Consider the following 22,588-nt stretch of genomic DNA (forward strand, 5'->3'; position numbering starts at 1 on the left):
ATAGGAAATGAAGCTCATTGCTCCTGTTTGTACACTGATAGCAGCCAAGAGTTGTTATGATCCAGTGTCATTACCATCTGCTGGTTTAGTGCAGGCATATCTGCCACGAGCTCTGGCTGGCTAAGTGGTCTACTTTCCTGCTTGTTTGAGAGAAATGGAACTGTTGTGAGCCTTGGGACAAACTTTCAATATGTTTTTGGTAGTAGGAAGACAATTACCATTTTGATTCCTTGCTTTTTTGAATACTGTATTGTTCTTTTGATTACTATTCAGAGAGAGGTTAACAATAGAATAGAAATAGATCAATATTAATATTACAGAGTTTATATATTTAAGAAAAGAAGACCTTAAGTAATTTGATTAAGGAATTAAAGGAAACTTAATCAAATGGACTCCTGACAGATTTAGACCTACGCATTTCTCCAATACATTCTTTTGTGCTTATTATGCAACTTAGGAAATAATAAAATATATAATTGAATGCATTTTATTGTGTTTCCATTTTAAAACAAATATGATTTAATACAAAGGCATCATTTCTGTATTCAGCTATATTGCCCCACCTCATGGAAGCAGCAGCATCTTAGAAACATAAAGGAATAAATGTAATAAGCTAACAACCAGAACACGGGCAGATCTAGTACTGCATGTTAAAAAACTCTTACCTGCCGTACACTGATTTCAGTTGATACTGTACGTACATTGTGCTCCAAGTTCAAATAATGTTCATAAAGAACTAGAAGAAGATTAATGGCAGACATTTATAAGAAATTTCAAACTGAACAGAAAAGTTACTTGTTATCTTATCTTTTCATCCTTTCTTGTAATAAAGATATTTAGTTTAATCTCGGTAGTAGTCTAATTTATTGAGGTACAAATTGTGTAACTACAATTATATGTAAGTATATCACTCAATTGGATGCCACACTGAGGTCATGTCAATAGTCTGCTGATTTTAGAAATAACATGTGAATGACAAAAATAGTATTTATCATTAAGTATGTTGATTGGAATTCTTGTTTATGCGTACTTAAAAGAATAGCTGAAATCAGGTAAAGTTAAAAACATTGCAAAGATGACGAAAGAGGGCAGGTTTTTATATGTGTAATATTGCTATTTTTAGTTGTATTTCACAACTTCATCCAGTTCAGGGTAACAGAAGAGCCAGAGCCTATCCCATCAAGCAATGGGTGCAAGGCAAGGCACACCCTGGAGGAATCGCCAGTCCATCGCAGGGCACACAAAGACACAGATGCCTACACATCCACACCTACCATAGGGCCAATTTTCCCAGAAGCCAATTAACCTGTCAGTATATATTTTTTTTAAACCGTAGCATCCAGAGGAAGCCCATGTGAACACAGGGAGAACATACAGTACAATTTCCATACATATAAAAGGTCCAGAATTGAACCCAGGGAAAAGCAAAACAATGCACCACTGTGCCACACTAGAATCTATACATTGTAGTAAAAAATCAAACAATGATTATGTACTTTCATCAAAAACAGTACCAGGGTTTGGTTAAAAAACTAATAACATTGTCCCAGCAAGGACTGAGTACAATCACAGGTAAATAGTCTTATATTGTCAAAGTTTAATTTAGCTTGGTAGTGTTTACAGAACTGTAGAGATGTCAAGTTTTATACATTAAAAATTATATACCGCTGCTTAAAGGTTTTTAATTCTTTGTCATTAAAATTTTCAAAACGGTGTTTTATATACTTTTCTTAAAATAAAAGAGCCCTTCTACATATTTGAAATCCTGCTTTGTGAGGTAATCATCATGAATATAAGATACTTAAAATCTTTTTATTAGTTGTGTTTATTTTTCTGTAGATTTCTAAAAACAGATGCTTGGCATTATTAAGGTTAAATATTAAATTACAAATGTTCTTATTCACAAAATGGCATTGTTACAGTGGACTCATTTTGTGCAACTGTTAAGGATCTAACGTCTTTTCTAAAGCCAGTGTGAGTTAATGGTGTTTGTGTCTGAGTAAGTGGAGATAGCATGCTAATGTGTGAAGCTTGTAATATTTAATTTCTTAACTGAAGTTGTTAACTTTTCTAAAAGCTGCACCCTTTACAGGTTGCTCACATTTATAAAAATATGAAGAGAGTACTTAATAACCACAAACTGTAGGCGAGTATAAAGGTAAAGTGCTACATTACATTGTGTTGTAAATTAATTGTATCATATCCAACCATTGTTGTACATATATTTATTTCAATCAATATTTTGTCATAAAAAATAACCAAGTTAACATACAATCTTTTACGCAATATTTTCATGTTCATTTATATCAGTATGAACTTTTTTATTGTATTGTAGAGGTTGTCATTATGAAAATATTTTTTAATCAAATCAATGTATTGTTCTGGCTTCCTGTGAAATGTATAGTGGGCTTTGAGAAGCCCCAGCTGGTTTACCTCCAGGTTTTCTTAAGGGTTTACTGCTGTAGTTCCACACTTAATCCAGGCTCTGCAGATTACTCTACCGAAGCCACGGCTCTACTCAAAGGGTGATAAGAGCCTCTTTCCACATCTGTGGAGAGCACCGCCAGATCCATTAAAACTCTGTGACTATTGACATTTTTAAAACTCAATTAAAGTACACTACAGCTTTTAATGTATAATTCAGTTTCCTCTTGGTTTTATTGGATTAATTTACTGTGTCCTGTGTTGTCTTTTCCGTATGCTATTTGGGGTTTTTTATTATGCTACCTGAGGTTTTTTAAAAAGCACTTATAAATTATTCTCATTCTGGTTCTGACGCCTTGTTATAGCATTAGGCCTGGGGGAGCTCAAGCTACCCAGAATTCCATTTACCTTTTCACATACTATGTTAACATACTGTATATTCATATATTTTATCTTAAATATGTGAATTATATATATACTTATTTAAGAGCTGCTTGAAGAGTTTTTGAAAGATCAAATCTGTATCTAAGCACATTGTGCATTTGTAAGGCATACGACGCTTGAACAGCTGCGAAAAAGCAACATTTGAAAGAGCATATTTTACCTAGTGATTATCTTTTAATATAAGAGAACTAGTCTACCTACTGATGCAATAAAGTGAGTTCTGTAGCTTAGCTAATTGTAGTTGTTAAAACATTCTTATGTTTTCTTTTACAAATCATATATATAGTAGTTTTATAGCAAAGCTAGGTCTAAGAATTAATTAAGGTTGAGAAGATACTTTTTTTCTGGTTTATAAACAGGATAGATTGTGAGTGGCTGTGAAACTGTGTAAAGGTACAAAATGGGGTGAAGTAATAGGAGGAGCTGAATATATTATTTCACAGAAAAAGCCCAAATTTAATATATTTAGCATTGTCCCTCCAGCAAAAAGTCATATGTTTGAAACATACAGTACAGTATATGAATTTTGTGTTCATGTTGGTTTACACGGGGTACCCTGCTACAATGTCTTTCCGCATCAAAGAAACATGCAGGGTAGGTTTGATTAGCTACTTTATATTGTATATAGCAGGGTTTAATCCTAATTACACCTGGAAATGTCTAAGAGTGTAATTTGTTGCATATACTGTACAATCCTACCTGCTATCTCCAGATAGTGTTGTTTGATGTTATTTAGGAGTTGTTTTTTAAAGTCCTTAATATTATAAATATTATTTTATGATTAATTTATCTTTTAATACAAATCAGGATTAATATTAATTGGTGGTGCTGTTGCTTTGCCATTGTTAATCTGATTTCTGCTTTTAAGATTTTCAACTATTTTTTTTTACAGACAGTTCTGCGGTTCTGTCCAGTGCTAAAGAGATTTTAGGCTTTACTGTACCGCAGCCTAAACCAATTAAGATTAACTTTATATGTTGGGATTTCATGTTATTTGCTTCAATCTAATTATCCAATTCTAACCCAAAACCATGAATAAAGAAATGTTTTTTTCTTTCAGTGCAAGCCATCACACTGAAGTCCACCTTTTCCAGTATTTTAAATGCTTTACAATTGAACAATTGATGTAAAAGTTCATTTTAAAATCCATTTTGAACTCTTAACTTCAGAAACCAATGTATAAAATTGCATTAAAGCTTTAGAAAGCAGAATAAGACAGAACATTTATTTTAGAATATCTTCCAAAATAAATACATTTATAAATATTTGCATAAAATATAGCTAGATGTCTTATCTGATTGTCCAAATGTGTCTGTGAACAAACAAATTTGCACAATAAATGCAGAGAACACCGTAGATGTTTTGCACTTAATTTAGATGCCCATTGTATAGTGTGATGCTGAAAGAAAATTCATATATTTAAATAATGTATTACAAGCCAAAATATTTTTTTCAACAAAATGCTAATCTTTATCTCTGCCCACAACCTGTTTTTCATGGAAAGCCTGCTAAAGCACCACAAATCCAACAAAACTAAGCACTGAAAATAAAATCTAAAACAGAGATATTTTAGGACTTCTCTGAAAGGTTAATTTTTTCTGCAGAACTTGAAAGCTTCTTGGAGGGGGATGGACACAAAAACACACACAAAAAAGGAATCTAAGCTATATCGTCATAGTAATTCTTCCCACTCAGTGTTACAGCAATTATTGGAAAGCAGACTGAGACTCTGATGAGCTGAGATTTGATTTTTGTACATGTCTTTTTCCTAAAGAGAAAGTTGTTTTATATTGTCTCTACTACTGTAGAAAAATGTAATGAAAAACCGGTGATGTGGCTCATCAGATAGTACCCACAAGTTTTTGTAATTGGCATATGAAAGAAGACATCTAAACTTTTATCTCATTGCTCTTGTTAGCAAATAAATTACCATGCCCAAACCAGCCTGGCATTTACACCAAGCTAATTTCTGAGATTGACAGTTTACAGCATGAACACTGTCTATAGGCCTTAAAGGTGTAGCCTACCATTCATTTTTTTATTCCTTTAGCATTCCTTTCTAACTGCTCATGAAGTTCTGCAAACCTACCAGTATGGTCATGTAAATTTTGTTAAGATCAAATTTGGCTACAGCAGCTGAAGAATCACCATTGCTTCTCTGGACCTTGTAACCTGTAGCTCTGTAACCTGGCATGCACTGACTAAATACTTTTGAGATCAACATCAACAGCCAGGGGAGTTCCTTATCCAAGAGTGTAGCTGGAATCCCTAGACTAGGTCAAGGATTACGTCAATAAGGTGATGCAATATGTCTTGATCTAGTAAAAATGGGCTATACCCATGATGGGAAGCATGCGTAGTGTGCACAGGTCAGGGCTGCACACTTTTCACTACAGGGTTGTATTTTCAACCTGTTTGGGGATAGTGGTACTATACCTACTGTACCAACAAGTGTCACGCCCTCTGTAGCCAGAGGGCGCTCCTTCTCTGTCCTGTCTCTCATTTCCGGTTCTTTGCTGTCCTTCCGGTGTTTCTCTTTCTCTGGGGCTATATATTTACGGGTCTTTCAATCTGCCTTTGCTCAGCATTGACGTTCGGATGTCCTGAGACACGCCTAGCACCAGGTCGCCCCATGTCCGCTACCTGAGGGCATAGGTTTCTACAGTGTATATGGCATTTCCTGAACAGCTGAGCTTGGGCTAACCCCCGTCTCGCCGCTACCCATAGGGTCTTTTCGGTCTCTTGCCATACCACGGTTTGTCCTTTCCGACATCCGTGACAACAAGCCGCTCTACCTGAAATTGCTCCACCAAAATTTCCTGTGTAAATTACATCAAAATTCATAAAAAAAATTAAGTTAAGTATAACTTACACATTTTGTTTTCTTATTTGCCTAGCATTTAAAAAAGATCAGAATGGCATGGTACCAATCCCCTGTGCATTTTTAAGAAAATTCCCTAGTAAAGCCAAGTACTCTGATCAACATTTTTTTTCACTCATCAAATTTCCAATTGAGATTAAGTTAATGATGAGCCATTAGTAGAAATTACACGTGTCACTAGTCTTGTTTGGGTCTGAGGGAAAGCAAGTTAGAATTTCATTTGAATTTCACAAAGCACAAAAAAGCAAGTGCTCATCTGGCAATTGACTTTAAAATACACATAGGCCAATGGCTTTTCAAAATATTATTAGACTTTCCACAATTGATAGTTACTGAAACAATCAGCACAGTTTTCAACAACAAATACTGCAAGCAGTAAACATGGACTGAACAATCGTACCAAATGTAATTTCATTATGCAAATATTTGTTATATTACACTCATCATTTGCTGGTTACATTCTTTACCCCCTAAAATAAAAGTTAAATGTATGGAGATAGGGAAAATTGAACTTTGTGTGCTGAAAATAAATTGAAATTGTTTTTTTAAAATGTTTGAAATACAAACTGCTATAGATTTGCTTGAAGAAGGAAAGGCAAAGAAGGAAATAAATTTTACAGAGATTGTGAACTTTGTCTTTATTGCATCTTTACAGATATTATGAGAACTATGAAGCTATCAACAGGGGACTCCTCAAATATTTCATACCCAGTGGTACAGTATACTGTATTATTGCAGATAGAGAGTTCTGCAGTGTTGTGATAGCAAGTAATAGAAGCGTAGTTTATGTGTTTATAGTTTAGATGTTAGTGTTCAGAGTACAATGGTTTTCCATTTCATTAGCTGAGCCTTTGATTTCAAAGGTTGTTTCATTTTGGTTAAAGGTTTAAGCTACATGGTCATAAATATTTGAAAAATGTATGTATATAAGCATTTCAAAATATATAAATAACTATGACATGTTTAGTTCATTTTGGAAATACACCGACTGTTTAGCAAAATGAATAACTGTGCTGGTATTTGTCTTAACTTTTGAGAACTATGCTAATACTAGTCCTTTAGCAAAAGTGATGAGCCTCAGTCTCACTTTTAGAGCATTTATAAGCAAAAATATACTGCTTGTGTATGAACATATTTCTATTATATATTCTTCTGTTCAGTACAAAATGTGCCTTTTCAAATTCACTGTAAGTTACATTGTGATAATCAGTTTTCTGTATTAAACAAAACATTTGTTCTTGCATTTAAATGTATTACCAGGAAAACTGTTTCATACTATACAGTGGAGTGAATGGAAGGTTTTCAATTATGCCCTGTCATTATTTAAGCAAGATAACATTGTTTGAATTAAAGCATGTAAATTTCAAGTTTAATGTTAGTGCCATTTTTATACATGAAATGCAGTAAACCATACTTTTTGTCACTGTGATGATGTGGGACTATAAATAAATCATATTGTATTGTAACTCCTTTTATATATGTGTATTATTGAAAAAAACAATCTGAACAATCTAAAAAGGCTGATTTTCACATCTTATGGCTGTTTTTGCACGTTGGAAGGATAGAATGGTTATTTTACAGACTCTGAAAAAAATGTAAAGAAGCAAAAGTAGATGTCTTTAGAAATGTAACACAAATGGTATTCTTTCTTTTTGTTCACCATGTCCTTGTTTATTTGGCAAATGAATAATCCCAGTAGAAGCTTCTGGAGCTGTTTGCTTATATAGTAAAATTAGTTGGGTGTTCTGGACCATGTTGTTATACTGTTCCTACACACAGGCTGCCTACACAGAGGAGATTTCCACAAAACCAACTCAAGAAACACAAACAATATTGTTAATTTTAGGCACAAAGTGTATACTAAAATGTGTTTCGTTTACTTTGAATTAATGAAAATTAATTAAAATGTTTGAATTTCTGTGTGTTCAACAAACTTGCAAATTTGTAATGTGATCCTAATAATATGGTTCATACTATACCTTTCACAGATCTGAGTTAATTATTAATTCTCTTTAAGGTAAAAAGCAGAACCATAAAGTCAGAAATGTTGCCTATTTTTATGTTGCTTTCATTGCATTTTTGTAACGTGTTTTGTTTTATTCTCAGAAAGCTATTGTTATTCAGTATTTTACAGTTAAGTCACATGACAGTCATTTTGTGGTTAAACCTAACTAAAGAGCAATATGACTCCAGCTAAGTAAAATCAAGAAAAAAACACAAGCCTGACCATTTAGAGTAAGTGCCCCTTTTTAACAAGTTTAATATGTATATATGTATTGTTTATATACTGTATGTATTGTTAAATGTTTAATACAGGATATATACAGTACAGAATTTATTACACACATATACTGTATACAGTACTATAGTATTTGCCTGTTTTCTTTTGTGCCCTTTTGTTGCTCAGTTAAGTATTGAACCTTAAATTATTTTCCTGAATTATTCATATTGAGTAATATATCATTTCCAGGTTAATATAAACATTAAATATGATATGTTTTATTCTAAATTTCAATTTGTTCTGGAGTTTTTCACTGAAAATTGAGGGTTTGCATACTATTACTGTTAATAAAATGACATACTTGAATCCCACAGACACAGAATATGGATTACACAGTAGTCAAATTAACTCCTTCATTAAAATAGCAATGCTTTCTAACTCTTCATGTTATTACTTACTGGTAGAAAAACATCACAGAAGTCTTCACAATTAGCAGTAGTTTGCATGATGATTTAAAAGAGACATACAATGCAGTTTTTGCTAATACGGTATGTAACTGTTTTCACCCACAAAAGTGTTCAGTTGAAACATTCAAGTTGAAATTAAAACCATTAACTTTAAAAACAAGAGAACTTCATTTGTAATTCAACAAAATTGGATGTCATTAGATGGGAGTGAATACTTTTGCAAGACCCTCTAAGTCACGAATATGTACTTGTTATGTACCTTTGATTAAACACTGAGACAAAAAATAAATCAATGTAAATGGAATAGTTCTACATAATATATATTTTACTTTATTAACATTACATTATTTATGTTTTTCCACATACTGTGGCACCCAGGGCTGTTTACTTTAATGACAGGATTAATGAGAGGGACCAGAATGTAATTATCCAGCCTTCTTGCCTTGGGGGTTGGTGGGATAGGTACTTACTTGGAAGAATTTACTGTTCTTGTGTAGTGTTCCCAGCACTTGCCAAATGTTTGTATTTCAGTTTGTTTTATTATTACCCCCCCCCCCCCCCCCTTGTTGTGGGTCCACTGGACCACAGTGCAGGATATCACAGGGGGTGTGCTCACTGCTGAAAAAGAGTTGCACAACCTTGTGGACTTGGTAGGACTCCCGATGATGAGTCAATCCCTCTGTCTGCTCCTGAATACCTGATATGTTGCCAGAAGCATTAGCACTGCTCAAGCATTTGCCCAGAAACAGCTGACCAAGGCAGACTTGCAGTATGCCAGGTGAGATTTCACCACAGGCACAGGCCCCAAACCTAGGAGAGTTCCTGGACCGTACTTGGACAGCCCTCTCATGACACGTATAGAGTGTGACTTAAGCACTATGGATAAGTGATGGTACTGGACTATGACTGATTGGCCCTCTACAGAAAGTGAGGGATGATAGGAGCCTGGAATCTTGCTACAGACACTTGTCCCCAGAAGGAGCAAGGGGTTGTGCTCTGCAGGCCATCTGTCTTTATCTGTGCCTTCACTGGGCAGACTCACAGATTCCCAGAGCCCCCGCTATTTTGTAAACTACAGTATGGGCCCCAGGTCTATTTGAGGCTGGCTGGAACAATCAGCTCTAGATGGAGGCAGACTTCCAGAGTAATTGGGGCTTAATTTGATGACAGGGCTAATTATGTAATGGTCTTGTAATGATGAAGCCCCCTCGCCTTTGGAGTAAGCTAGGATAATTACTTACTAGACAGTATGGACTGTTGTGATGGACTTGTGATATGTTATCTGCAATTGCTTATTGTTTATGCTCTATTTTGTTTCACATTTTCCCCAGTGTTGTAACCCTGTAATGAATGTGGCTGTTAGCCCTTCTCCATGTGGACACTATAGATTAGGTAGTGCTTGCAGGAAGTGAGGGGGGCTTTGAGTGTATGAATGAACGTGTGCAGTAAGTGCTGCCTGCTGCGGGTATTGCTGTACTCTGTAATAATTGGTATTTCTCCTCATTGTGGGTATTGACTCACTGTATCTTCATAAGAAGAAATTCAATTCACTTTGAAGAACCAAGCGCTTATATGAGCTACATTATATTGAATTCCTAACAGAATACAGCTCCCACACTTTGGTTTATTTCTTCATTAACTGTTGGTTGTCTTACATTTGACTTTTCTTGGAACTAATTTCTGTATGTGGTTGTCCAGGTGTACTATGCCAGTTAATATGGGGAAGGGGGATTGTATTGTTTTTTATATATTGCATTTATCCTTGGAGCATTGTTTATCTTTTCTATGTTTTGTTTACTCTTTACTTTTTGAAGTACTGTATCTGCATCAATGAACTGTATAATTTGTCATTATCTGCTGTTTTGATTTTGGTGATGTGACCCAAGGCAGTCCTGTGCTGCCTTTATTCTCATAAACAGTATTCTCATTAACAGTTACTGTATATTAACATGGCTAAAACCCAGTATACCCTATTCTTTATCTCCTACACAAGTACTTTGTCACCAAATTAATCTGTTTCCGATGCTTTTCTAATATGCCTGTGACAAAATATGAGCTTTTCTTCACAAATTGCTCTTGATTATCAAGTCATAAGGCAACACACAGCGCAGAAGACACAAACACATGGATCTACTTTACAATGTGAAGTAAACACCGCTCTTTACCTTCCCTGTAGCACTATACTATATTCATACAGTACATGCACAACGTACAGTGCATAAACATACAGGTAAGTGTATAAAATGGAGTTTATAACGGAAACTCGGGAGGATGGTTAGGTCCCAATTCCCAGTTACCTACATATAGAAGATCTATAATCCCACATCCCATTGTGCATCTTTCTCTCACCCCTCCTGCCACCCTCTCTATACCCTCGCAGCAGCTCCCTAACTCATTCCACATAATAAAGCAGGGTTCAGTCAGCCTTGCCCTCCCAGCTAGGATCCTCCTTATGGAAGGCTGTCTAAGTTCAATTCTGTCTTTTGTAATGATGTCTCTCTTGTTGTATTTACCCTGCAATATGCTGGCATTCCATTCTTGGTATAGATTCTGGGTCTGCTGCGTTAGGTTCCAGCTCACCAAGATCTTCTTTCTGAAGCTATGATGATGATGGATGGATTTAATGTATAATATTTCACTATTATCCTGCAACATGTCCCTGATAAACTAAACATGCTGGCTACCCAGATATGTTGCACAGGAAAACAATAAGATACTGCCTTTATTCAGAAGACTCTGTTATTACAGTGAGGTACTCCTAGACTAATAATAATAATAATAATAATAATAATAATAATAATAATAATAATAATAATAATTGCTTACACTTACAGTGCCTTGCGAAAGTATTCGGCCCCCTTGAACTTTTCAACCTTTTGCCACATTTCAGGCTTCAAACATAAAGATATAAATTTTTTATTTTATGTGAAGAATCACCAACAAGTGGGACACAATTGTGAAGTGGAACGAAATCTATTGGATTTTTGAAACTTTTTTAACTAATAAAAAAATGAAAAGTGGGGCGTGCAAAATTATTCGGCCCCTTTACTTTCAGTGCAGCAAACTCACTCCAGAAGTTCAGCGAGGATCTCTGAATGATCCAATGTTGTCCTAAATGACTGATGGTGATAAATAGAATCCACCTGTGTGTAATCAAGTCTCTGTATAAATGCACCTGCTCTGTGATAGTCTCAAGGTTCTGTTGAAAGCGCAGAGAGCATCATGAAGACCAAGGAACACACCAGGCAGGTCCGTAATACTGTTGTGGAGAAGTTTAAAGCCGGATTTGGATACAAAAAGATTTCCCAAGCTTCAAACATCCCAAGGAGCACTGTGCAAGCGATCATCTTGAAATGGAAGGAGTATCAGACCACTGCAAATCTACCAAGACCTGGCCGTCCCTCTAAACTTTCAGCTCAGACAAGGAGAAGACTGATCAGAGATGCAGCCAAGAGGCCCATGATCACTCTGGATGAACTGCAGAGAACTACAGCTGAGGTGGGAGAGTCTGTCCATAGGACAACAATCAGTCTTACACTGCACAAATCTGGCCTTTATGGAAGAGTGGCAAGAAGAAAGCCATTTCTCAAAGATATCCATAAAAAGTCTCGTCTAAAGTTTGCCACAAGCCACCTGGGAGACACCCCAAACATGTGGAAGAAGGTGCTCTGGTCAGATGAAACCAAAATCGAACTTTTTGGCTACAATGCAAAACGATATGTTTGGCGTAAAAGCAACACAGCTCATCACCCTCAACACACCATCCCCACTGTCAAACATGGTGGTGGCAGCATCATGGTTTGGGCCTGCTTTTCTTCAGCAGGGACAGGGAAGATGGTTAAAATTGAGGGGAAGATGGATGCAGCCAAATACAGGACCATTCTGGATGAAAACCTGTTGGAGTCTGCAAAAGACCTGAAACTGGGACGGAGATTTATCTTCCAACAAGACAATGATCCCAAACATACAGCAAAATCTACAAAGGAATGGTTCACAAATAAACGTATCCAGGTGTTTGAATGGCCAAGTCAAAGTCCAGACCTGAATCCAATCGAGAATCTGTGGAAAGAGCTGAAAACTGCTGTTCACAAACGCTCTCCATCCAACCTCACTGAGCTCGAGCTGTTTTGCAAGGAAGAATGGGCAAGAATTTCAGTCTCTCGATGTGCAAAACTGATAGAGACATACCCCAAGCGACTTGCAGCTGTAATCGCAGCAAAAGGTGGCTCTACAAAGTATTAACGCAAGGGGGCCGAATAATTTTGCACGCCCCACTTTTCATTTTTTTATTAGTTAAAAAAGTTTCAAAAATCCAATAGATTTCGTTCCACTTCACAATTGTGTCCCACTTGTTGGTGATTCTTCACATAAAATAAAAAAATTATATCTTTATGTTTGAAGCCTGAAATGTGGCAAAAGGTTGAAAAGTTCAAGGGGGCCGAATACTTTCGCAAGGCACTGTATATAGCACTTTTTCTGGACACTCCACTCAAAGCGCTTTACAGGTAATAAATAGGTTTCATTTTCTGCTGCTGAAATTATATTTAAAGGCACATTCATTTTGTGATGTCAGAACTTTAGGATGACTGGGGTTCAGGTTAAATGGTATTGAGAGAGTGGCATAAAGGCTCATATGTAGGTAAAAAAGTGGCTTTAGTTTCAGTTTAAGCCCCAACATTTGTATGTTAATTATTTGCAGCCCTGGGCTAACGTTATTATGACTGTCAGATTTTTATTTAGTCATTGGTATTGACATGAATGCATTGACGAATAATTGCATTAATAGATTTAGCCCTCAAGAAGGAACCACAAAGCCTTTAGCAAAGGCTATATTGTGGAAATGGATTTCTGACTTGGATTTAACAGATAATTTTTTGAGTGTTTAATCGTTTAGCTGAAGAATGATGTTTTCTTTTCGCTAGAGATCATATTCCAGGACAGATTCCAGCACAGTGCAATACCGTCATATGAAAAACAAAGATTAACAATAACCGAGAATAGCTCATATTGCTATGATGTGTCTGTGGCCCATGATAAATATCCTACTGTATAAAACTCCTTCACTATTCTTATTTCTAACAAAGCCAGAAGAAAATGAAAAATATAATTACTGCAATACTGTAACTGTTATGGGCATGACACACCTTCAGTATCACTTTGGCCTTATAAAAGAGTTAAAGGGTAGAATTTTAAAATATGTCTCAATTGAGGGACATTTTGGTTTGAAAAACAAAAACACCAGATATGGTAAATAAATGATCTGTGAGGTAAATTGTTCTCAATCAGCAAAAGTCACCATTTAACACATAATTCTGAGAATGAAAGATAAATACACGTTTATTATTCTGTGAAAATAATCCTTTATTAGTTATTCTCCAATATACCTTTATAGCTACACCAAGAAAAGCATAAGAAAAAAACTCACTGTCAAGTTTTGCTTTGATGTTGTTGTTGTTTCCACAGTGGTTCTGCAAGGGATGTGGCACCCTTTTTATCTCAGCTATGTTTTATTTCCAGTCTGTTCAGTTGATAAAGCTACAGCACAATGTGCTGACAACCTATTTCCCTTCTACTTGCTAACGTGATTAAATGTATGTTAAAAGCAGATTCCTTCACCGTGTATATCCTGGAATTGTTTGTTTTTATGTTGCAATCTGCTTTTAACCTAATTTCATCTTTTCTGTTTTAACCTTATTAGCATTCAAGTTGTGGACTGTTAAAACTGCTCCACCTATACAAATGTGGCCTAATTCAGAACATATGGTTGGCTTCTATTATGTATTAAAAAATCTCTCAAATGGCAAATATGTGTCACTGAAATAAGAAAAAAACAGCAACAGGCGTTTCACACTGCTGGATTTCCATTCCAGTTGACATACTGTATTTATTGTTCTTTGAGGGATATGAAATAGACAACAGAGTTAGAAAGTTAATGAAAATTCTGTACTCTACCGTAACATTAGCAGCTAGGGATTTTTTAATTTAAAATAATTACTCTCTCTAAATTATTTTAGATTGAGTGTTAAAAGGTTGTATTATATTAGACCTTATTTCTAATATTGTGATCAATTGTAACACTAACCCCAACCACAAACAGGGCATTATAGCTTTGGGAATAGTTCAAAGAAAATCAACTAGATGGGCTCCTTATCTGTATTGTGATATATAGACAGGTTAAAGGAACTAAATCTCTTTGGTCAGGAACAAAGGAGATCAAGAGGTGATTTAATCCTCATTCTAAGTGGCATAGATGGGGGTCAACCCATGGGATTTCTTTAACACTGTAAGGGAATAAGGACATGTCACAAATGTAAACTATAAGGTAATTAATTTGGATTAATTCGGAACAGCGATTATGAAACATTTCTTTACATAAAACATTGTGATTGTCAAGAACAGGATTCCCAGACGGGTGGTCTAACTCTGGGCCGGTTCAAACACTGGAAAGACTAAATTTTACTAAAGTATTTCTTGACAAGTAATGTTAGCTTCTAGCCTAAATTTTGTCAGATATTAGAAGCCAAGCTGAAGCAGGTCAGAACTGGGAGGGAGCCCTCTAAGGAAAAGCAGGTTTCTGTTACAACGGGTGCAGGTAGATCAACACTGTACATGTAGATGATGTTCTTCCCCCTTGACCAGAATTCCCAAAAATAATGCACCAGTATTGTGGCAAGAGACATATTTTATGTTTTTATTGTTTTTTTATCATGCACATATCTTATGGATCTACTGTATCTCACACACTGGTGAGCCAATTTATTTTTATTCTAAATTGTGAAGATTACTTAACCTTCTGACTTGTTTTGCTCATCTTATGCATGTATGTTTCCTGTTTGTTAATGGATTCAATGTTGTTTGTGTTCAATGTATTATCTTTTACCTACCTGAAAAGCAAATCTGTATGTGGGACAATAAAGGAGGTAATTCAGCTAACAGATCATTAAGGAGCTCATGGCAGTGCTCTTAAGAGTAAGGATGCTAACCCCCATGTCCAGGATAAATCTCACTCTGGGATTGTACAGCCCTGTGTTCTTTAAGTTCCCCCTTAATTCAATTGCTGAAGCAATTTCTCACTTCACTGCATGATCTGCCTGATGGGTTTAATAGCGTATTATAGCAGCCATACATCACCAAGGTCGATACTGCACTTCAGTACTGAATCTTATATGTAAAGAACTTAGAAATACTTTGAGATGAGAATACTACAGTACATAAATTCAATCAATCAATGAATCTTCTAACCTAGCATTGAGCATAAAATGTATTTTCTTACTTTTTACTTATGAAGTTAATCAAAAACATTTAAATGAACATTTTATAATACTCATCCTAGATATGTCCCTTCTTCAGTAAACCTATAAAAAAAGTGTTGGATGTTTACCCTATGATGTGACTGAAATGGAAGGAGTATAAATAACAAAATAACTCAGCATAAATAACAAAACCAGCACACTCTCCTTTCTAATCATTGTATGTAAAACTGCATCCTTTTGGACTTGTAAAAATTTATGGTTCGATAAGCACCCGAGATGAGATCTGTGACAGAAAATAAACAAGTACTCTCCAAAAATGAATGAAAAAGGAATGCAAAATGAGGAAATACATAAAGCCATGTGCAAATCAAAACAGTATCGGGAACAAATCATAAAAAAGGGAGACTTGCTTTGGACAACAAAACGCACGTGTTATGATACAGTTAAGTACCTCTTACATTTGTGCAAATTAAATATGAAGCCTTATAAATATCATTTCAAGTGTTTCTTCTGTGCAATTAAACAATTCCCAGTAGTCACATTCAAGTTTGGCCTTAAGATTATAATAAAAAGCCTGCTTCAACAGTAACATGTTTTAATCCATTCAGGTTGTTATATTAATTATTCCAATCATTCTCCAAAAACCAAAGACTTACAAGAGTGTATCAGTATAGGTGTGAATTACACTGATTTGCACCAAATTAGTGACATGTACTGCACGTATGCAAAGCAAGACGTTAAGTTGAGTGTGTATAAGCTATTTATAAAGGTCTGACAGATCCTTTAAAGGTGAACAAATCTCACAAAAATATTGAAAAATACTGAATACAAAACTCTGGTGCTCTGGTGAAAGAAGCAACTCACTGAGCTACAATACAATACTGCACAATGAACCAAGGAACCCTATCATTATACACTACAGTAGACGTTTGCAATGTTATATGACAGAGAACTCAGTCAATCCCCATGTCTACATCTAAGATAATGGAATTCTAGGAAAACATACTGTAAGGAGGTGAAGAAGTTTACAGTATATAGTAACTAGACAAAGCATTTGTAACTGTGGTAACTACAGTGTTATTTTTGTGAAGTTTCCAACATAATATACATATATCTAGTTATTAATTACTCTATTCCTTGCCATACAATTTAGCTATTGTTGTGTAGACAATGTGTCAATATTGAAAAGCACGATTGCCTTTTGCACAGTACTTAGGTACATAAGAAACATTACTGATAATCATACTCATTTGGTACCCAATAGCTAATTGATCTGAGGGATTTCATCCACCCATCTTTGTTCTTTCTTATAAGAAGCAAGGTGATCAGTTTCAACAACATGACTGGTTGCTTTGCAGATTGTGAATAATTTAATTAAAACATACGAATAGAACAAGCCTGCAGTTGAGAGGAGACAGTTGGACCCATCTATCTTGTTTGGTTTTTATTAGCTAAGTGATTCAAGGAGCTCATCCAACATTTTATTGAAAGAAATGGGGGTATCGGCTTCAACAACGTGGCTGGGTATCTCGTTCCACAACCTTTTGTGTGAAAAAAGCTCCTCTTAGTAAAGCACTTCCACTCGTCTTCTGGTTCATGTTTCATTCTTGATTCTGAATAACTACATAAGGTCTACTTTGACAACTCCTTTGAGACGTTTGAATACTTGAATCGTTTTCCCTCTTAGACATCTTTTTTCAAGACTACAAATGTTCTGTTCTTTTACCCTGTCAGGGCTGAATATTCCTTCAAGCCTGTGAACAAACATGATCATTCTTTAACGGGCTGATCCCTGAGCAGTACTATATATTTTTTTTTGCTCTTTGGTGTCCAAAAGAGGCACACAATTCTCTAAATGGGACGATTCTATTTTTTTTACTTCATTGCCACATTGACTAGAAGTTGAAAATCCATCTAAACAATTGTTCTACTTTTTAATCTGTAGTTTTTTAAAATCAGTATTTCTATTTCTTATATTTAGTTTATGTTTCCTTTATCTAAACACTCTGCAACTCTCAGATGCCACGTGTTTGCCCTGTCTTGAATTCTGTCTTCTTACATTTTCTTTGCAGTTCCTGCAGTGTTTTTTAATCTTCCTCTTTGGGTAACTATCTGTGAACTTCAAATCCAGATCCAAATTCACTACTTCCTAGTGGACAGACTTTGTGTTGTAAATCAACATCAGTCCAATTTCTCAGTAGTATTTACTGTATATCTTCAATTAAATATTAAGCACAGTAAATGTACATTTATTAGTACATTAGATATCAGGTATAACCACATAGGCTGATATTAGCTTATCATATTCAGGTATTTACATGTGACTACTTTTTAAAATCAGGGCATTCATTTTTTTTCCACTTATCAGTGTTAAAAGATATTATTTTACCTGCACACTTGTAGCTGCACACTTCTAACAGATTTTTGAAGACAATCTTTCCACAGCGGTTTGAATGTGGTTTATTAATTTTGTCTTATTTAGTAAAAACTTAATACTGAACATAAATTGTTCACTAAAAACTACAGTATGTTCACTGCATCATAAAGTCCAATTTAAACTTGTTTATTATGTACTTGAGTGGTCAGGTTAATTTGGGAAGCATTTATTTCCAAGGAGTGCAGATGTTTAAATATATCCATTACATCTAGCCTTTGCATTAGTGTAATCATAAATCCACTGAACGTTTTAGAAATTCAAGTTATTTCAGATCTTCTGATGAAAAATCACTCGCTTTTCAAGAATCAAAAACAAGTACTTTTCACAAAACACAGAGTTTTCCTAGTTTCAATTCAAAGGTTATATGATTTACTGCTTCTTTAAACTTTCAATCATACTGCAAGCCCTGTGCTCATTAATTGATACTATAAAGAGAAAAATAACGTACCTTTCACAAGCTCGCACGGTCCATGCAGCTATTATCCACAGTGAGATGCTGAAAACCAGCAATACAGTTCCTGGGCATATTGTCATTAATGTCTTCATTACAAAACGGGTATTGAAGTTTATTTTATTCAGTGCTCCAATGCTTCGTGATGAGGCATCAGTAAAAAGTTTGCTGTGCAGCAGCATTACTCTGGCAATGAGATACAATCTGAGAAACATTGGTATGGACAGTATAATATCCACATCAGCCAACGCCGTGGATGGGGTGTAGGAAAAGGCAAGGCGTGCTGTCCATGTGAATGTGTAGTTCCCAGGAATTGGATGAATAGCACACACTAATATCTCCAAGCAGATGAAGAAAATTCGTTCGTACGTCATGGCTATCCTCCAGTCGTCTGCACCATTGTCCACCATAAACAACTGCAAATAAAAGCAAATGCAAAAGTTGACAAGGATCAGCAAGAGGATGGCAAAGAAAGGACACTGAACCGTGACAGACGTCCAACACTACAGCCATTTTGCAATGTTAAATAACCTTCAAATTTAAAAAGCCTTTGCTTTGCATCCATCATATTTCAAAACTGAATTTAAAGAATAAATTGTGAAAGCAGCAACTGTGAAAGCATTGCTTGTGAGGTACATATGCCCAATGAACTGTGATTTTCATTACACTTAGTCTTAACAGCTAATTAGCAGTACTTCCATTTGTATTACACTTTGCATCCCAAAAGATTGTAAATTCATCACATACAAATGGAGGCCCACTTCATCCGCCTCTGAAACGCAGCACCCACTTGGTGACAGTAATTCTGTGTCAGCAGCCCCACCAAAGCACATTAGGTGAAGAAGTGAGAGATTCTTTAACCAAATGAATGGGTGAAAAGCCCATTGATTTAAACTACAGGTGAAATTTAGGGATTGTATAAGACTAAACTGAAATTTTGCCAGGACACCAGGGTTAGCACCCCTGCTCGCATGTACTATACCATGGTATCTTTAATGACCAAGTAGTCAGGATCTTGGTTTATTGTGTCATCTGTAGAGCAACTACTTATAGAACAGCGTCCCCTGACTACATACTTGTTTGGATACTCTAGTCCAGAGGGAAGGCTGCCACCTACTGGTCTACCAGCACTGGTTCTGTTTTCCTTATGGTTTCCTATCCCAGTACTGACTGTTCCCAGCCTTGCTTAGCTTCCAAGATTGCAAGATTGGGCTGGAAGGTGATAACCTTCTATTTCGTTTAACAATTATGTTTCTCAAAACCTACTGAAATGAGTCATCTTGTTGACAGTAATGCCTTATTTAATATCAGCAGGAGTTACAAATTAGGCAAATATCATTTGTGAATCAAAAGTCATACAGCTAGTTAAAATATAGCTTTAAGAGCATTTTCTCACTCTGCTTTATTTCAAAACACTGAAATGCGTAATGTGTGATCTGCATAATGTATTTCACAGACTTCCCTTTAAACAGATGACCTGGTTTAGATGCTTCTCCTCTACTTCTGGCTCATTAATTAGCTATAGAATTTCATTTTTCTCCACAATATTTGTAAGGGTTTTTCTTTTTGGTCTCTTGACATCATTTGAAAATAAACAAACAACAAACACCATGTACACGTTATCTTTCACGAACCATTTTTAATCTGGTGAAAATATATTTTTTTTATATGACAGCTGCATAATTCAATGGTATTTAAAACATATATATCACAAAAAGTCAAATACATATACAGTCGTCTCATTTTTCTGATTTAACTAAAAGATGTTGTGGAGACTCAAAATCCAGACTTAAAGGAAAACTAGAACACAATTTCATAATTGAAACTAGAAGACTAGAAATTTCAATTTCATAAATACTGGTGCTATGTGGCTTCCATTAAACGTAAATACTGGAAAGCAAAGCAACAGGTGTTTTTTTAACGTCTCTTTGTGGAATTCAGCTGATGGAATTGTATAAGAAATCCTATCATTCAGGGCCTCCTGATTGACTCAACCACTAAAGTCACTTGCTTGAATGCGGTTTAAGGCAGGTTAGGCTTTTTAATCACAGGTTCAAGCTCATTAGCTGACTATGACTGGGCTTCCCCAGGGGTAGGCTCACAATTGGCTGAGCACTTCTGAAGGTAGGATGGGATTATTCTGTTTCTATTTCAGCAGTGTTCCCTGCAGCCTCTGCTACCGCCAGTGTGGAGCCAGTGTAAGTGGCTGGTGTTGCCTGTGACACGCTGAAAGAGATCTGGCTCGAAGGTGGGTGGGTCAGAGGAGTCTGCCAACAATTCCTCATTCTCCCCTGTGTGCGGTAACGGGGTTTCTAGCTGCCTGCCGAGATGTGAGACACATAAAACTGGCTATTCCAGATTGGTTGGTTAAAACAAAATAATTGGTGATGCTCAAATTGAAAAGAAATTCCTATCATTTGACACAAATACAGTCAGCTAGCTATAGAGAATTATAGAAAATTATTTTTTTAAATGAAATTAAAACTACTATTTATATTTTAAAACATTATTATAATCAACTTTAAATTACCCTTACAAAGCACACAAAATTTGATACTTAAAGAAAACATGAAAATATTATTTTTAGGTCTAGTAGAAAGCATTGTAATAAAGCATAGACATTTTCAACAAAAATATTTTAAAAGATTAAGTACAAATGGTGTTGCTATCAAAAAAGCAACATAAGGAGGTAGTTATCCACAGAGTACATATTACCTAATGCACCAGAAAAAAAGATATATCACTGATATTACGAGGACGTTCTGAATCAGGAGGTTGCAATATCAATATTACAGTAATACATGTCATTGGCATATATAAATAAAAACACTTTATTGGTAATATGTGAAACTAAACTCCACATAGAAAAAGCTCTTAATGATTTTAGTAATCTTCAGCTTGAATACCAATATAGATAAAAGGGAATGCAGTGACTATTTTAAAACTCAAAACAGCACTTTAGTCAAAAACTTGTAATGCAGTTTCCGGAATGATTTGCCATAGGAAACACTTTGAGCAGTACCATGATAAGTCATAATTAGCTTTTTAAGATAAGAAATGTTTCCAACTGCAATATTTCGGTTCTGAATGTCTTATGTAAACTCTTTGAGGATTCTTACAATAGCTTAAACAATACAAAACATGAAGAATTACAGTAGCTGTTGCATTTGTCTACTTTATTTGAACATATTGCATAATGAGTTAATGTTTGAGAAAAAAGAGACCAATTTCAGAATAAATTAAATAATAAAATGCGTTACAATTGCAAAATATTTCTGAACACATCACTTTTAAAACACCACATTGCAGTTTGGAATAATAAAACATCTTGCAACAGATGGTTTTAATAAACTTTTGATAAAGATAGAATAACTGCATGTGACTGAACTGAAATTGTACCTATTTACTTGATTTAGCCATTTCAAGGACTGGGACTAGCCTTGTTTAAGTAAATTTCCAATTTACGGGTTACATGTATAAATAGAACATATGTGACTGCCTTTGGTTACATATTCATAAAGGCAATTCTCCACGTTTATAATTTTAATACACTTACAAGCAGATTAATACATTTATTTAGAAATAATATGACTGGGATATACTGTAATACCATACCATTGCTAAAAACCATACCACTATGTATGGCAGTATGGTGCTATGGCTTTTAGCAGTGCTACCAGACATCTCTTGGTCCTGGGTTTGATTCTGAAATGGGGTCAGCTGGGAACTCCTGTGCACTCTGCCATGTGCAGGTGGGTTTTCACTGGGTGATCTGGTTTCCTCCCACAACCCAAAGCCTAGATAGCTTAGCTGGTGTCTCTACATTGTCCCTGTGTCTGCTGTTGTGCATCTCATTCTTGAGTTCTGTGCTCCTGGGATAAGCCCTGGGCTGACATGGATCGATATACTGTATCCTTATATAATTCATTATATCAAATTTCAAGTCAGCAGATCAGTTCCATCCAGAAAAGTGAACTTCTACTGTGGAGCCTGCTTCAGGTTTAACTTTA

General features: G+C 35.5%; 1 protein-coding gene across 1 annotated transcript in view; it reads right to left on the reverse strand.

Moving 5' to 3' along the window:
• Window positions 1-22,588, reverse strand: part of kcnn2 (potassium calcium-activated channel subfamily N member 2) — a 77,897-nt gene that overhangs the window by 32,136 nt on the left and 23,173 nt on the right. Inside the window, exon 3 of the mRNA XM_088629939.1 lies at window positions 18,576-18,994. Coding sequence (XP_088486065.1) covers window positions 18,576-18,994 — 419 coding nt within the window. The remainder of the gene's footprint in view (window positions 1-18,575; window positions 18,995-22,588) is intronic.

The sequence above is a fragment of the Lepisosteus platostomus genome, chromosome 4 (assembly GCF_059453375.1).
Source record: "Lepisosteus platostomus isolate fLepPlt1 chromosome 4, fLepPlt1.hap1, whole genome shotgun sequence".
NCBI lineage: Eukaryota > Metazoa > Chordata > Actinopteri > Semionotiformes > Lepisosteidae > Lepisosteus > Lepisosteus platostomus.